The sequence below is a fragment of the Marmota flaviventris genome, chromosome 7 (genome assembly GCF_047511675.1).
Source record: "Marmota flaviventris isolate mMarFla1 chromosome 7, mMarFla1.hap1, whole genome shotgun sequence".
Classification (NCBI taxonomy): Eukaryota; Metazoa; Chordata; class Mammalia; order Rodentia; family Sciuridae; genus Marmota; species Marmota flaviventris.
Window position 1 is genome coordinate 91520643 of NC_092504.1, and position 19248 is coordinate 91539890.

Genomic DNA, 19248 nt, shown 5'->3' on the forward strand with positions numbered 1-19248 from the left:
ATGATGGAATTTTGATTCCAAATTATTGTATATGACCTACATCTTTTTTTTCCTCTGTGGAAACTAGTAAGAATTTCTTGTCATTCTTGGAGTTCTGAAATTTCATACTGTGCCGTTAGTCTTGATAATTTTTCAAGTGAACTTCATCAATCAAGAGAAATGCATACTTCATTAATAGGATATTTTATTAAATTAGTTCTTTGATATTTTCCTCCTAATCATTTTATCTGTTTTCTCTTTCTGGCCTGTTTCTTGGACTAAATCTCTACTGTTTTTTTGTTTTGTTTTGAATGCTTCTCTTCATTTTTTTGTCTTTTCTTTGTTCTATTTTTCAGGTAATATCTTACACCTCTTTTTAAAAAATACCTATCTTTTAAATTTATTACTTCTTAATTTTGATTAGCAATTACAGCAGCACAATTCACAATAGCTAAATTGTGGAACCAACCCAGATACCCTTCAGTAGATGAATGGATAGGGAAACTTTGGTATATATACATAATGGAACATTACTCAGCATTAAAAGAGAATAAATCATGGCATTTTCAGGTAAATGGATGGAGTTGGAGAATATAATATGCTAAGTGAAGTAAGCCAATTCCAAAAACCCAAAGGCTGAATGTTTTCTTTGATATGAGGATGCTGACTCATAATGGTGATGGGGGGAAGGGAATGGGAGGAATGGAGGAACTTTAGATAGGGCCAAGAAATACTTTCTTATTCTCCAATCATTCATTTCTTTTTCTTTTTCATTCTATCCTAGCTTCATTAATTCAACATGTATTATCTTCTCTGATTTTTCTCTGAACAAGATCCTCTGTCATGTTGTTGCTTTCATCTTAGTCTTACATTCTGAATTTTCCGTCTTTGGTGTTCCATGTCTGTCAGTTTATATTAAAGAGTGAATCACTAAAAAAGGTGATTATAAGTTCTAAATGAAAGAGTAAAACAAAAAGGCTAGTTACTGAGTGGGTGAGTGGCTAGCTGACTTTTCTTTTTATAATTATAGCTCTAATATCTGTAGCTCTTTGAGGATAGTTCTGCTTTTACATAAGAGTAACTCATTCAGTCTTACTAATGATTCTCTGGTTTCTGAGGTTTTTGAATTAAGAGACAGATGTGGGTAGGGAAGATATCCATCATTCAGTATGCAGATTCTCACACAGTCCTTACATGACAAATCACCATTGCCCACCTATGGGCCTACATGGCACATACATCTTTTTTAAAATAATATTTCAGGTATCCTGTAACATGCTTCGTAATAACTTTCTTACCACCCTCCTTTCCATTTAAGCTTGATGTTCTTCACATCTACTTAATAACATTGTTATGGTTCAGATATGAGGTATCTTCTGAAAAGCTCATGCATTGATGCAGGAATGTTCAGAGATGAAATGATTAGATTATGAGAGCTGTAACTTCATTGGTGGATTAATGATTTGAATTGATTACTGGGTGGTAACTATAGGAAGGTAAGGTATGGTTGGAAGAAGTAAGTCATTGCGGGGTGTGCCTCTCTGGATTATATTTGTCCTCAATTGATTTCTCCCTGTCTTTCAGCTTCCTGGATGCAATGAACTGAGAAGCTTTCTTAAGTCACACCTTTCTTCCGTCACATCTTATACCCAGAGCAATGAACTTGGCTTATCATGGACTGAACTTCTAAAAATATCAGCTCCAAATAAACTTTTCTTCATCTAAAATAAACTTTTCTTCCAAATAAACTTTTCTTCATTGTTCTTGTCAGGTATTTTGGACACAGAGACAAAAAACTGACTACCGCACTTATTTTTTTTTCCCTTCAGTCTGCCTTCTACCTTAATACTTTGTATCATGATTTGAGTTAAAGACATTCAAATGCAGTTTCATCAAACATGGAGTTTGATCTTTTTTTTTTTTTTTTAATCACTCTTGTTATTTGAGGGTCCGATCTTTCTTGGGGAAAAGAGGTATTGAAATATCTCTATCTGCTTTCTCATCTTTTCTTTTTGCCTTTGTGATTTCTAAAAATTGTGTTTTCAGGATAGAAAATTTCTCTAGTCCTCATATGATTACTCATCAAAAGTATTACTGAATTATCATGTATAATTGCATATGCTTCTTTTAATTATATACTAACAGACCTAACTAAAAATGAGCTTGTAATTAAGCACTCACCACTGATAAACCATCAATAATCACATTAAAAATTATGTTATAGGCAAAATAGAAAAAAGCAAATGCAAATAGCTGGAAAATAAAACATTTGAGTTTTTGAAACACAATAACAAATCAAAAATATTCACTTATACTTAGAAATCAGTACCTTAGCACCCGGTTAAGATGATAGTTTGGAATTGCCCACTAAAAACATTTAGCCTTGAGAAACTTTTGTTTTTAATATGAAGTGTACACTTTTCCATAGTCATCACCATTTTATAACATTATAAACATTTTTGTGTTATTTTTTGAGAGCATTAGTATTAATATATATTATAAATTAAGTCTTTATTTGCCGCAGTCTGGCTGGGCACAAATGCCGCAGTCTGGCTGGGCACACAATCACAAGCCACCACACAGCTTGTAGATTCAAACAGCAACTCTTTATTCCTGAACTCACACCAGCCGTCTACAATCACGTTCTGGGGAAACCCACGTTCTCTGCCCAAATCCACCCCTACTGGGCTTCTGTCTCCCGAAAAAATACTGTCTGAATCCCGTGAGAACTCAAGGGGAACTCAGGCAGCAGGATACGCCCTATTCCCAGCAGGAATAATCTTAAACCTGGAACCACCCTAAACCCGGATAGTTCTAAAAGGTTAGTTCTAAACCGGGAACGCCCTAAACTCGGATCCGCCTTGGTCCTTGAGCAAGATCACCTACATGCAATGTCACTGCAAAATGTCCTATTTCCACGAGTCCTTCCACTAAGCAACATGGGGTACGCTGGCAAGGAAATTGTCATACCTACTTGGCTAATGGCTCCCAGCATTTATTAAGCTTAATCTTATAAATTTTCACAAGAATGAGACTAATCCTATACTACACAAAAAGAGGAAACAACATACCTTTTGTAAAAACAGCCTTAAAAAGTATACTTTTATAAATAATCTTTTGAAACTTACCCTTTAAGTGTATGGTAATAATGAATTGAATCAGGGTCATGCAGCTACATATATAGAAATTGGAAAAAAATTGCAAAACTTTTTGGGATGTTTCTTACTTTTGAAAAGACATATTTTCCTCAGGGAAATAATTAATCATTATAATCAAAATAAAAACAATTCAATTAAAAAGTATCCCTGTAACAATCAAATACTTGTTTTGAAGAAAAGAACATAGATTACAATCCCTGCTTAACAGTAGTTCTGCTTACAATGTTTTGATTTTACAATGGTGCAAAAGTGATAAACATTCAATAAATACCATACTTCAAATTTTGAGTTTTGATCTTTTTTGATATGCTTTGTGATACTCATTTGTGATGTTGGGCATTTGCAGCAGCAGCAGCAGCAGCAGCAGCAGCAGGAGCAGCAGCAGCAGCAGCAAGCCTCCAGTCCAGTCACATAATAACAGGCTAAACCACCACTTTTCTATAAGTACTGTATTGCTAAGCTTTGATGTACAACAGGTTAGTGTACTAAACATATTTTCTATTTATGATATTTTCCATTAAGTGTAAGTTTATCAAGAGGTAAACCCATCATGTATCAGAGTGAATCTGTATATATCTTATATACCATATAAAATATATACTTCTATATATAGAATTTATTAAAATAAATAACTATATATTTATTTCTATCTTTATTGCTTACATGTTTATGAATATAAAAATAACAAGTTGAGTGTAGTATATTTTAAAGATATTAAAAATTAAAAAAAATATTATTTCACAACATATAGGGACAGCCACCTTAAAAAAGTACATATTAGCATAATTTACTTCCATTAATTTCTTTTGGAAATGATTTTTAAAAATATTTTTCATTGTAGATGGACACAATACCTTTATTTATTTTTATGTGGTGCTCAGGATTGAACCTAGTGCCTCACACATGCTGGGTAAGTGCTCTTTTACTGAGCTACAACTCCAGCCCGTTCCATTCATTTGTAATGCAGTTTTCACCTGGTTAAGATCACATTGCAAAAAGTAGTAGGCTCAGTTCATTGAGTACTTCCTAAATGCTAGGCAACTCCTAAGGGCTTCACATACCTTGTGTCAACATTTTACCAGTAAGTTTTTTATGTTTATTTTATAGATGGAAATAGGATCAATAGTTTGAATAAATTGCCTAAGACCACAGTTATTGAGTGCCAAGCAGGAATTTAGCACAAGGTTGTCAAATATTAAAATCCATACTCTTAATAATAATAATATTTATACAATTTTGTCCATGTTAACTAAATTTTCATATCATTAATAAATCAATGCAAACATCATGAAAATGCAATTTTCAAAGCTCCTGAGCAGGCTCCTCTCACTGAGTCCTTGCAGTCTAGACTAATAATATTTTTAAAAAATCTTTGCAAAATTGAAAGCAAAAAAATGAAATGTCATTGTTGTTTAAATTAGAATGCACTTAATTACCAAAGACTGAGTTTTCATATGCTTATTAGTCACTTTTATTTCTAGAAAAATATATTCCTCAAATAAACCCAATGTAAATAAGAAACTTTAATGAGGGAGCTATAGTAAGTAGTAGGGGTGTTGGAATACCTGATATAAGAAAAAGCTAAAAACATTTTGATTTATTTCCTTTGATTATCTTAAGTCAAACTAAGTTAACAAAATCTAGTAACCCTAATTAGATTAGTAACTTTAATCATTTTTGCTTGATACAAGTTGTTGTATTAGTGGAGATAAGGCTAACAATTAGTATTTCAATTCTGATGTATAAATGATTTATTTAAAACTACTAAGAGTAGTTGGTTAAGACTTTAAAATTCTCTCCTTAAAATCTCCTTTACATCATTATTTTTTATATTTTAAGAAAAATATTGCTTTGAAAAAGACAAACATATACTTTTAATAATGAAGTACTATGAATATAATAATATTAATTAGTATACTATATTTTGTTGAGAAAGTATAGAAAGTTATAGATTTCTTTGTTTAGGAAAGAATATAAAATTAAATCCTTTATTTATTCTAAGGCATATAATTTTATTTAGCTATAATTAGGAAATTGAAATTGCATGATGACTTACCCCAATATTAAACATCCCTGTAAAATACTCCATGTTTGCTTGGATGAACCAAATGTTGCTTAAACCTAGATCATCACTTCTCTTCTTAGCACGAATTAGTGATAATTCCTTGTTTTCTATTAATATAACCTAGATTTTCCCGGGAAAAAACAGTATATTCAGTAACATAACACAAAATATTAGGACAAAACATTATTGCTATATTCCATAGCCTTAATAATGTTGAACATATTATATTGATCCTCTATTCTGTGCCAGGAAGTATGTCAGTTAATCTGATACTAAATTGAACAAGGTATTTGAACTCATGAAGCTTAGGGTGTAGTGATATAAGTGAAACAAGCAATAATAACACAGTGTGAAAATGTTTAATAAAAGATAAACAATGTATAATGGGAGCACTCAGACTTGATGACTAAGGAAGGATTTATTTGGGAAAGTAACATATCAACTGAGGTCTGAAAAATAAAAAGAACATAGCAAGGGGAATGGAAGAGTGTTAGGCAGAGAGAGAAATACATATGAAGGCCCAAGGTGGGAAAGAGTGTAGTATGTAAGAAGAAGTAAGAAAACTGGTATAGCTTGGCACAACGTACATGTTAGTGATAGTGGGGATGGAGGCAAAGGGTATGGAGGTGGATTTGAGGATGGAGAAGTAATGGACTCAGGTCATGCTATGATAAAAGAAGGTCCAACAGCTTCCATGAATAATACAGATTATGGAAGAGTGGGAGAAGCAGGGACAACAGGAATCTGCAACAGTGATTTCGAGTAGAATTAAGACAATATCATCACTATTATTCCTGGTTCTTATTTTGTACTTATGATTACATTTATGGAAAAATCTTGGATCCCTTTGAATAGAAATCCTGTCAGAGTATAAGTGGTATTAAAGGCTTTTCAGCCTTTATTCTAGCCAATCCAATCTAAGTTTTCAGAATTATTAAGAAGGGAACTAAAGATACTACGTTCCTGGCTCTGGTTCTCTATTCTATGAACTTTCTTCCTTGAAACTGTTATTTTCTTTAATAATAAAAAGGCACTCACCTCTTCTAGGATTATTGGTTTATTTTTTCTTTATTCTCTAATTTATCCCTCACCTCCAATTATTCTGTTAAATATCTTTCTGACCAGTAAATCAGTTTCTCCATAATTTTTTCTTCTGCAAGTAGTTACTATAGTTAGTTCACATCTCCCAGAAAACTCACAAATACTGTGCCCTAGTTGAATTTGTATTAAAAAATGACTTTTCTTCCGAAGACTTTTATGTTATAAGATGGCCACTGTGAGGAATTGATTTAATATGGTAGAAGATTAGAAACAACACAAATTTCTAACTGTACCAATGACTGAGTGGTATATTTACTTAAAAACATATCATCACTAAGATATGATGATATGTAAAACTATTAGCAAATGAAAAATATTTGTGATAAAATAGTGAACAAAGAGCAAGGGGACTAAAATTTTATTTGCATTTGTAGAATTTGTAACAGAAATATTAGTATGGGCATAACTTAATGAGAACAAGGGAAGAAAAACATTTGATGGATCAAAATGGTAGGTTTGGGTATTATTTTTTATTTTCTTTTTAAAAAATTGTTGTTATTATTTGTATTCTTTATAGCTGCCATTCTGACTGGAGTGAGATGAAACCTTAGAGTAGTTTTGATTTGCATTTCTCTAATTGTTAGACATGTTGAACATTTTTTCATATATTTGTTGATTGATTGTATATCTTTTTCTGAGAAGTGTCTGTTCAGTTCATTGGCCCATTTATTGATTGGGCTATTTGTTTTTTGGTGTTAAGATTTTTGTGTTCTTTATATATCCTACAGATTAGTGATCTATCTGATGTGTGTGTGGTAAAAATTTGCTCCCATTCTGTAGGCTCTCTATTCACCTCACTGATTGTTTCTTCTGCTGAGAAGAAACTTTTTAGTTTGAATCTGTCCCATTTAATGATTCTTGATTTTATTTCTTGTGCCATAGGAGTCTTATTAAGGAAGTTGGGGCCTAATCCAACATGATGGAGATTTGAGCCTATTTTTTCTTCTATTAGGCATAGAGTCTCTGGTTTAATTCCTAGGTCCTTGATCCACTTTCAGTTGAACTCTGTACATGGTGAGAGATAGGGACTTAATTTCATTTTGTTGCATATGGACTTCCAGTTTTCCTAGCACCATTTGTTGTGTTGGTGAGGTTGTGGTGATGAGGTTGTGGGGAAAAAGGCATACTCATACATTGCTGGTGGGGCTGCAAACTGGCGCAGCCAATATGGAAAGCAATGTGGAGATTCCTTGGAAAACTGGGAATGGAACCACCATTTGACCCAGCCATGTCACTCCTCGGTCTCTACCAAAAGGGCTTAAAAACAGCATACTATAGGGATACAGCCACATCAATGTTTATTGCAACACAATTTACAATAGCTAAATTGTGGAACCAACCTAGATGCCCTTCAATAGGTGAATGAATAAAGAAAATGTGATATTCTTTATACACACACACACACACACACACACACACACACATATATATGTAATGAAATATTACTCAGCATTAAAAGAGAATAAAATCATGGCATTTGCAGGTACATGGATGGAATTAGAGAACAGAAGCTAAGTAAGCCAATCCCCCCAAAACAAATGCTGAATGTTTTCTCTAATATAAGGATGTTGATTCATAATGGAGATGTGGGGAGAGCATGGGAGGAATGAACGAACTTTAGATAGGTCAAAGGGGAGGGAAAGGAAGGGAGGGGGCGGGAGGTAGGAAAGATGGTGGAATGAGACAGACATCATTACCCTAAGTACATGTATGAAAATATGAATGGTGTGACTCTACTTTGTGCACAACCAGAGACATGAAAAATTGTGCTCTACTTGTGTAATATTAATTGTAATGCATTCTGCTGTCATATATAACAAATTAGAACAAAACAACTGTTGTTATTTTTGTTAGAATTTTGATGTAATCGATCAAAAGAACATGCTCAACAAATTTTAGAAGCCATTATTTCCAGTTATAGTTATATTGAAAGTTAATTTAATTATAGATATTTTATTTAATGGAATTGCAATTAAAAATTTTTTAAAGACATGCAACTTTTTAAAAATTTGACAACTGTACTTTGGTCCTACTTTAATAATTTTCCCCTTAAGATTCTAAATCTTAGAAGTTTACTTCAAAGAAAAAAGAAAATGCCTGCGTCACATATTTAATTAGGGTGAATGATTAGGAACTCTTGAGTAAGGGATAAGCCAGACTTGGCTAGTTGAATTGTGTTAATCTTAAACATTTCTTTTTATATATTATTCAGACTTTACCTGGCACGATGGCAATATGTGAGCAAGAACAATTCCAACATGGCCCTGAAAAAGTCAGTAAAAGAACCAAGTTAACTTTGGTCCTCATGTCTTTTGCTCATTGTAAGACAACAATCTTGCCAAATGAAAACATGACCTTGAGTGTAATATAGACAAGTCACACACTCTTGGAAAGGCTAAAAAGTATAAAAGGAGACATATAATACCCCGCCACTGCAGAAATCCACAATTCTGTCACCAGGTTTGGCCTGTTTTATCACCACATAAACAAGGTTGTTTAACTGTTGCTGTTTCCTCAAAGCTCGATCACTGGACATTTTGCCTAGGAAAAACAAGAAATGAAAACAATATGTATTGTGAGAGACCAACTACACAACTTAGAACAGACTATTAGGATACTGGAGAAGGGATAAATATATGCATGTATGCAAGTATACATACACTCTCACATAAAAGAATAAATTTCACATAATTAGTAGAGGACTGGAGTATTAGAATCCAGAGATTAACTCTATTTTTGCTTATTTTACTTTTATTCCTATTCTATCAATGAAAAAAAGTCTTCTAAACAGTAGAAACAATAACTGAAACATTAAGTTCAGAGCCATAAACAAAGGGTTCAATAAATTTTATCTAGATGAAAAAAGTAATAATCATCTCTTCCTTTTGTCCCTCTCAGAGACATTATAAAGACTATCTATTTTCAACACATTGTTTAAATTTCCTTATAAAAAGATGTATAATAAATAATAAAAAATTTATTATTTCACTGGCAGGCACATCCTTGAACTCTGAATTCTTCTGGGTAGGATACTTGGAAACTTTGGAGTATGGATGTCACATGGCTGAACTATATTAATGGTTATTGTACTTAGAGAGAAATTGGATTTTTCCTTTTTCACTTTGAAGCTTCCTTTCCTCATGAGTCAGACATAGAACATTAATGTAATTAGAGATTAAAGATAGGGCACTTCCAAGTATGAAATGCCATGGACTCAGTACCATGAAAACATCTTAACTTCCCTTTCAAAAGCTACTGGGAAAGTTCACAAAAATATCTTCAGAAGGATGAATGACACTATTTGTTTTTACATTTTTCAAGTGCGTTCTTTACAAGAGTGGTTTGATAAAAAAAATCATATAAAGATACCAAGGTTTCCTTGTTCCATTTCAAAAGAAAAACATGTTATTTTCCTTTTCTCTCTTATGTTACTAAATAAAATTTAAAAACATTAGGAAATTTTTATTTTAGTAAAAAATAGAAAATTATAATTTCATAATTTAGAGGTAATATTTATATACATATACACATATTTTATATATATAATGTGTTTCTATATGTTATATTCATAAATTCTTAATTTTCTAGCCAGTATATAAAATTACAAATATCTTCTTATGTCAGTACATTTTTTCTGTATTGTATACTTTAATGGGTTCATAATATTCCTCTCACTATATACCATAATTTACATAACCACTTCCTTATTGTAATATGTGATTGTCATCATACTACATAATATTTAAACACATTCTGACAAGTTTCAAACATAAAGGGCAATTGAAAGCCTCCCACAGCAAATCCCTCTGTATTAGTTAAGGTTTTCATTAATATAAAAAATACTTGAGGTAGGCTACTTAAGAAGAAGCTTAGAGACCAACTGAATGCTGTTTGCTCAGGAACATCTGGCAATGCTGGGCTGAAGAGGATCTTGGTCGAGCAGTTTGAGCCTCTCAGAGGCCACATCCAGCTCGGCGCAGGTGAATTCAGGCTGCCCCTTGTACAGAGTTTCTGGATGATTGTTTGTGCCCCGCCACCAAACCGCCACGACTCAGCGCTACAGAGACGCTCCAGAGGAATAGAGAAACAACTCTTTGGTTCCTTTGTGAACCTTTTGAGGTGATGCCAACAGAGCCTCCATAGGCCAGCAGGCCGAGAGCTGAGGGGGGACCTGGGAGAGACAGACCGGACCCACCAGACCAGACCCACCCTTCCCATCGGACACCCCAGCAGAGAGAACAGCGTCCACCATGGAAGAGAACTGACGTCACCAGAGTTCAGCGGATAGGATCACTCTGCAGCGAAAGCGGCGACTGCAGGTGTGTGACCCTCAGCCCTCCTTCTCCACACAGCGGGGAAATCGCAAGGGCCCCTCTCCCCAGCTCTCCATGAGCGTGATTGTCGGACCGAGGGAGTCAGGAGGGGCACCTGACCCCTGGCTCCCTCTCCTACCAGCGCTGACAACTGAGGCCTCTTTCGCCAGCTCCTGGGGGCGTGGCTACTGGAGGGAACCAGGCAAAATAAGCTGACGGCCCACAGCCCTGCACTCCACAACCTTGGGGTCTGGGTGAATGGCAAATAGAGAGAGTGCCCAGTCGTTCAAGAGAACAGGGCACCCAGGGGGCTGTAGGCCCGGCGTGTAGCTAGTTCTGTGGAGAACGCCACCGGTGAGTGGGGCCTGGCTGGCAGGAGAAGCAGGGAGGTGGCTGGAGACCAGCAATGGCCCTGGGCAATCAGGACTGGAGAGCCCACCAGTGGGGGAGGAAGAGCCGCCTTACAGGGATTGTTTCCTGCATATTGAGAGGAGAAGCTTGGCCTGGTGGGTACAGCTCCACCTACTGGAAGAGAAGTTAATCGAACTTTAAAATTGCATTTATCTTTTTTTTTTTCATTTCTTTTCAATTTTCTTTTCCCCCTTTTCTTGTATTCTACCTATTTTCTCCTTTCTCTCATTCTCTTTAGTGACTTCTTCCTTCCCCTTCTCATACCTTTCCTCCCAGGCATTATGACTCCATTTATGTGTAATTTACTAAATGTATATAGGTAAATGTTCCGAGGCAATATATAGTGCTCCCAAGTCCCTAGCTACGCCCAAATACTCTGGTCCATTCTCCTGTTAATATCCCCCTTCAGTAGAGCAATCTTTCAAGGTTGCCAAGATATAAGAACCCCTATACCATCACATCACCCGACCTAAACATAAAGTCCCAAGACCAAACCGCAGATCGCTATGTGAATCTGTACGCATTTTATGAATAAAATGAATCTGCTTTAAAGTACAATAAAACTCAACATTTCTAGACATAGTCTCCCATCACAAAGAAGAGATCCTGGAAATATACAAAACCAAAATAAATTTATAGGAGTAAACAGTAACATAGCAGTCAAACAGAGCTGGAAGTAACATGAGTATCATGAAAAAACAAGGAAGAAAAGGAGTACAAACAATGCAGGACAGCCTAAATCTACAGGAGAACCTAGAGGCATCAGAAAAATGGTCAGATAAAGAACTCAAGGTATACCTGAGTCAGATAGAATGGAATCTTAAAGAGGTCATTAGACAGCAAATGCAAAGAATGAAAGAACACATTGAAAATGAATTACATAAACAGATGCAAGAAGCAAAAAATCAACTCTTCCAGGAGATGGAGATTATAAAAAAAATAAAACGATAATCCTAGAAATGAAGGAAACTATAAACCAAATTAAAAACTCAAACGAGAGTATCACTAGTAGAGTAGATCAAGTAGAAGTCAGAACGTCAGACAATAAAGACAAAATATATCATCTCGAAAAGAGTCTAGTCAACTCAGAAAGGCTGGTAAGAAACCACAGGCAAAACATCCGAGAGATATGGGATAACATAAAAAAAAAAAAACAAACTTAAGAGTCATTGGGATAGAGGAAGGTATAGAGGTCCAAACCAAAGGAATGAGTAATCTGTTGAATGAAATAATTTTAGAAAACTTTCCAGACATGAAAAATGAAACAGATGTACAAATCCAAGAAGCACACAGGACGCCAAGCACCCAACACTACAGTAGACCAACTCCAAGACACACTGTTATGAAGATATCTCATATACAGAACAAAGAGAGAATATTAAAAGCTACAAGAGAAAGGAGGTAGATTACATTCAGGGGTAAACCAATTAGGTTAACGGTTGATTTTTCATCAGAGACGCTGAAAGCGAGAAGATCCTGGAACAACGTATTTCAAACACTGAAAGACAATGGATGCCAACCAAGAATATTGTATCCAGCAAAATTAAGCTTCAGCTTCGACAAAGAAATAAAAATCTTTCACGATACACAAAAGTTAAAAGAATTCGCAGCCAGAAAACTGGCACTGCAAAGCATCTTGGGCAAAACACTACACGAAGAGGAAATGAAAAAAAACAACCAAAACAAACAGTGGGAAGTACCTCAGTAAAGCGAGGGCGGGGGGAACTAATCAAGGAGGGGAAAACAAACCAAATTAAAAATAAACAAATAAATAAACAAACAAACATGACTGGAAGTACAAACCATATATCAATAGTAACCCTAAACGTTAATGGCTTAAATTTACCAATAAAGTGACATAGGCTGGTAACCTGGATTAAAAAAACAGATCCAACAATATGCTGCCTTCAGGAGACTCATCTGATTGTAAAAGACATACACAGGCTGAAGGTGAAAGGTTGGAAAAAATATACCACTCACATGGTCCTAGGAAGCAAGCAGGGGTGGCCATCCTCATATCGAATAAAATCGACTTCAAGCCTAAGTTAATCAAAAGGGTTAAGGAAGGACAGTATATACTGTTAAAGGGAACCATTCACCAACAAGACATAACAATTATCAATATTTATGCACCAAACAATGGTTCGGCTACGTTCATAAAACAAACTCTCCTCATGTTCAATAGTCAAATAACCCACAACACAATAATTATGGGTGACTTCAAAACACCTCTCTCACGATTGGACAGATCTTCCAAATAAAAGTTGAATAAAGAAACTATAGAACTCAATAACACAATTAATAACATAGACTTAACCGTCATATAGAGAATATATCAACCATCATCAAGTGGATATAAATTTTCCTCAGCAGCACATGGATCCTTCTCAACAATAGACCATATATTATGCCATAGGGCAACCCTTAGAAATTATAAAGGTGTGGAGATAATACCATGCATCTTATCTGATCATAATGGAATGAAACTGGAAATCAGAGCTGAAATCCATGAAATTGAAACAAAAGAAACAATTGAAAAAATTGACAAAACTAAAAGTTGGTTCTTTGAAAAAATAAATAAGATCGACAGACCCTTAGCCATGCTAACAAAGAAGAGAGAGAACTCAAATTAGTAGCATACAAGATGAAAAAGGCAATATTACAACAGATACCACAGAAATACAGAAGATAATTAGAAATTATTTTGAAACCCTATATTCCAATAAAATAGAAGACAGTGAAGACATCAATAAATTTCTTAAGTCATATGACTTGCCCAGATTGAGTCAGGAGGATACACACAACTTAAACAGACCAATATCAATGGAGGAAATAGAAGAAGCCATCAAAAGACTACCAACCAAGAAAAGCCCAGGACCGGATGGGTATACAGCGGAGTTTTACAAAACCTTTAAAGAAGAACTAATACCAAAACTTTTCAAGTTATTTCAGGTAATAGAAAAAGAGGGAGCTCTTCCAAATTCATTCTATGAGGCCAACATCACCCTGAATCCGAAACCAGACAAAGACACTTCAAAGAAAGAAAATTACAGACCAATATCTCTAATGAACTTAGATGCAAAAATCCTCAATAAAATTCTGGCAAATCAGATACAAAAACATATCAAAAAAATTGTGCATCATGATCAAGTAGGATTCATCCCTAGGATGCAAGACTGGTTCAATATACGGAAATCAATAAATGTTATTCACCACATCAATAGACTTAACGATAAGAACCATATGATCATCTCGATAGATGCAAAAAAGCATTCTACAAAGTACAGCATCCCTTTATGTTCAAAACACTAGAAAAACTAGGGATAACAGGAACTTACCGCAACATTGTAAAAGCTATCTATGCTAAGCCTCAGGCTAGCATCACTCTAAATGGAGAAAAATTGAAGGCATTCCCTCTAAAATCTGGAACAAGACAGGGATGCCCTCTCTCACCACTTCTATTCAACATAGTTCTCTAAATACTGGCCAGAGCAATTAGACAGACGAAAGAAATTAAAGGCATAAAAATAGGAAAAGAAGAACTCAAATTGGCACTATTTGCAAATGACATGATCCTATACCTAGCAGACCCAAAAGGTTCTACAAAGAAACTTCTAGAGCTAGTAAATGAATTCAGCAAAGTGGCAGGATATAAAATCAACACCCATAAATCAAAGGCATTCCTGTATATCAGCGACAAATCCTCTGAAATGGAAATGAGGACAACCACCCCATTCACAATATGCTCAAAAAAAAAAAAAAATACTTGGGAATCAACCTACAAAAAAGGTGAAAGACTTATACAATGAAAACTACTGAACCTTAAAGAGAGAAATAGAAGAAGATCTTAGAAGATGGAAAGATATACTCTGTTCATGGATAGGCAGAACTAACATCATCAAAATGGTGATATTACCAAAAGTACTCAATAGGTTTAATGCAATGCCAATCAAAATCCCAATGACATTTCTTGTAGAAATAGATAAAGCAATCATGAAATTCATCTGGAAAAATAAAAGACCCAGAAGAGCAAAAGCAATTCTAAGCAGGAAGAGTGAAACAGGCAGTATAGTGATTCCAGAATTTAAACTATACTACAGAGCAATAGTAACAAAAACAGCATGGTACTGGTACCAAAACAGGTGGGTGGACCAGTGGTACAGAATAGAGGACACAGAGACCAATCCACAAAATTACAACTACCTTATATTAGACAAAGGTGCTAAAAGCATGCAAGGGAGAAAGGATAGCATCTTCAACAAATGGTGCTGGGAAAACTGGAAATCCATATGCAACAAAATGAAACTGAATCCCTTTCTCTCGCCATGCACAAAAGTTAAATCAAAATGAATTAAGGAGATAGGTATCAAACCAGAAACTCTGCATCTGATGGAAGAAAAAGTTGGCTCTAATCTCCATCTCGTGGGGTCGGGCTCCAAATTCCTTAATAGGACACCTATAGCACAAGAGTTAAAATCAAGAATCAATAAATGGGACATACTCAAACTAAAAAGTTTTTTTCTCAGCAAGAGAATCAATAAGAGAGGTAAATAGGGAGCCTACATCCTGGGAACAAATTTTTACTCCTCACACTTCAGATAGAGCCCTAATATCCAGAGTATACAAAGAACTCAAAAAATTAAACAATAAGAAAACAAATAACCCAACCAACAAATGGGCCAAGGACCTGAACAGACACTTCTCAGAGAAGAATATACAATTAATCAACAAATACACGAAAAAATTCTCACCATCTCTAGCAATCAGAGAAATGCAAATTAAAACCACTCTAAGATACCATCTCACTCCAGTAAGAATGGCAGCCATTATGAAGTAAAAAACAGCAAGTGTTGGCGAGGATGTGGGGAAAAGGGTACACTTATACATTGCTGGTGGGACTGCAAATTGGTGCAGCCAATCTGGAAAGCAGTATGGAGATTACTTGGAAAGCTGGGAATGGAACCACCATTCGACCCAGTTATTCCCCATCTTGGACTATTCCCTAAAGACCTAAAAAGAGCATACTATAGGGATACAGCTACATCAATGTTCATAGCAGCACAATTCACAATTGCTAGACTGTGGAACCAACGTAGATGCCCTTCAATAGATGAATGGATAAAAAAGTGGCATTTATACACAATGTAATATTACTCAGCACTAAAAAATAACAAAATCATGGCATTTACAGGGAAATGGATGGCATTAGAGCAGATTATGCTAAGTGAAGCTAGCCAATCCCTAAAAAATAAATGCCGAATGTCTTCTTTGATATAAGGAGGGCAACTCAAAACAGAGCAGGGAGGAAGAGCATGAGAAGAAAATTACCATTAAACAGGGACGAGAGGTGGGAGGGAATGGGAGAGAGAAGGGGAATTGCATGGAAATGGAAGGAGACCCTCATTGTTATACAAAATTACATATAAGAGGATGTGAGGGGAAAGGGAAAAAAAACAAGAGAGAGAAATGAATTACAATATATGGGGTAGAGAGAGAAGATGGGAGGGGAGGGAGGATAGGAAGGGGATAGGAAAGGCAGCAGAATACAACAGACACTAGTATGGTAGTATGTATAAACGTCGATGTGTAACCAATGTGATCCTGCAATCTGTATACATGGTAAAAATGGGAGTTCATAACCCACTTGAATCAAATGTATGAAATTTGATATGTCAAGAGCATTGTAATGTTTTTAGCAACCAATTAAAAAAAAAGAAGCTTATTAGAGGCTTCTTCTTCAGTTCATAGTTTTTGAGGTGCAAAGTCCAACCAACATCATACTGGCTGTTGAGGGGATCCAGTGACAGAAGACAGAAATCACATGGCAAAGCAGGAAGCTGAAGAGACTTCAAGGTTCAGGGTCAGGCTTTTATAATAGTTTGCCCTTAAGAGAACATAGTTTCTTCCTAGGCCAGTTTCGCAAATAACCTCAAATAACCTCAAATAAATCTCCCCTTAGGTCCTACCTCCTAAACGTTCCACACCACCTCCCAATACCAACATTGTAGGGACAAAGAAAGCTTCTAACAGATGAACCTTTTAAGGGACAAACAGCATCCAAGCAATGGCTTCCTCTATACCTGCCACCTAAATTCCAACACTGACAACTCACTTTGCTTGATTTATCACACTTTTATCTATCCACCCCTTTATTCATCCAATATGCCTTTTTTAAATGGCAATGCAGATTTAATTTGGAAAAGGAATAATAAGAACAAGGAAGAGGAGGAGAAAGGGTGGAGATCAGAAAAAAATATATTCTTATGTTTTTTGGAGAGGTAGAGTCACAAATACTGCTATGAAGCTGGGTGTGGAGGCACACACCCGTAACCACAGTGGCTGAGGCAGGAGGATCATAAGTTTAAGGCCAGCCTCAGAAACTTAGTAAGGCTCTAAGCAACTTCACTGAGACCCTATCTTAAAATGAAAAAAAAAATTTAAAAGGATTGAAGATGTAGCTCAGTGGTAAAATGTCTTTGGGTTCAATCCCAGTACCCACCCCCCCCAAAACAAAATGAAACAAAACAAAACAACCTCAAATACTGCCATGGGAGCCATCATGAGGCAAGGAACCGGCACAGGCATTTCTGACTTTGTTCTGTCTGGGGATTTCTTAAAAGTTCCTAGCCAAAGGATTTTTACAAAAGAAAGTCAAAAGAAATTATCTTTTTATTAAGAACAGGTGATACAAAAAGAAAATTTAGTAAATGGAATATATAATGTAAATCCTATATCATTATTTCTATTAGAAATTTAGAATTACCTAATTTCCTTAGATCTGTTTCAAAAGCAAAGGTTGACAGAGCTCTGTTTTTCTTACTAGGTCTGCATTTTGCATATAAAAATATTTATCGTGAAATGAAGGCTGAAGGTAGAAAGGTACTTTCCAGGGTTGTGTTTAAGTAGAGAGTATTAAGTAATGCTCACAGAGTTTGAGCTAAAAATACAGAAGCCAGATGCCCAGATGCTTTAAGGAAAAATTGCCTCTAATAAAACATTCCCTCTTCCCATTCCAGTTTTATAAATATTATGAAGCTCCTGGAAACATGAACAGGATCTCAAACATATTCAAAGGCAAAAAAGTGGTATTTTCAGATATGGTATTAATTTAAAAATCAAATCCTACTTTCTATTTTTATTCTCTATCCTTGTCCTTGAGACATCATTTACAAAAATAAAATTACAGTCTACTTTTAGCTTGAGTAAAAATGATGATTCTTTAGGTGCAATGGAAAAAGAACCCAGACATAGGATGTTTTAATACACATGATGCCAGTTGTTCTGTAATGTAATTCTTCTGCAGTGGAGTCTTTGTCTAATTCAAGTTAGAAGGTACTTGATTATTTGGACAACTTTAGTGTTGTTTGCACTGCTCTCAAAGAAAGGTAGACAAAGCCGATTTTTAAGCTAAGGACAAGACATATTAAAACAGTAGCATTTTTAGTCAGTTCAAAGCAACAGAAAAAAAAAAAAGGAAAAAAATCCACTGGACAATGTACACATCTTAGTCTAATAATTTATGTCCCAAATCAGGAGCTCTTAATTTTTTGTTTCTTAGCCTGAAGTGACAGAGTACCTTGTATGTTATAACTTACTTGTTAAAAAAAAAAGGGTTGGGTTGGATGTGTATTAGATTTCTTTACCAAAGATTATTTTTCTGTTTTGTTTTTAGAGCATTTCTTTGAAATATGGTACAAAAATCATATTCTGTGAATTTTTTTTAAAAAATAGCTAAATATGGAGACAGATGGCTAAAACTAATGGTTTAAAGATTTGTAAAACATACTTTTTGCTTGAAAAGTTATAAAATCAAGAGAGCAAAATCAAATTCCTTCAGTACACATCTGTGTAGTGGATGCCACTCTTCTGAAGAAGATGTAAGACAATTAAATACACAAGACCTTAGGGGAGAGAGAAGATAACCACAAATTTTAATGTTTTCAAACAAGTCCTTAAGAAAGACAAGTTGATGAATGGTCTTTATCATGTTTTATAGGACAATGAACAGTTCATGAAGCCCAGGTTCCACCATGCTAGATTTTAAGGTTTTCATGCTTAGAACAATTACTAAGGCACAAACTCTATGCCAGTACTTAGTATATACTAAGGGCACATTTCCTCAAAATGAATAAGATGCAATCCCTTTCTTTAAGAACTAGCAGCGTTCCTAAGAAGGTATGTGTGTTTATTCTATGCAAAGGTGTGTATACTAAAAATTAAA

At 35.1% G+C, this 19248-nt stretch overlaps 1 protein-coding gene across 1 annotated transcript in view; it reads right to left on the reverse strand.

Annotated features, from left to right (window-relative positions):
• The window catches only part of Gstcd (glutathione S-transferase C-terminal domain containing), a 185342-nt gene that overhangs the window by 27247 nt on the left and 138847 nt on the right, over positions 1-19248 (reverse strand). The window contains exons 6-8 of the mRNA XM_034636144.2: positions 8729-8844; positions 8523-8567; positions 5194-5322 (exon numbers count right to left, since the gene is read on the reverse strand). Coding sequence (XP_034492035.2) covers positions 5194-5322; positions 8523-8567; positions 8729-8844 — 290 coding nt within the window. The remainder of the gene's footprint in view (positions 1-5193; positions 5323-8522; positions 8568-8728; positions 8845-19248) is intronic.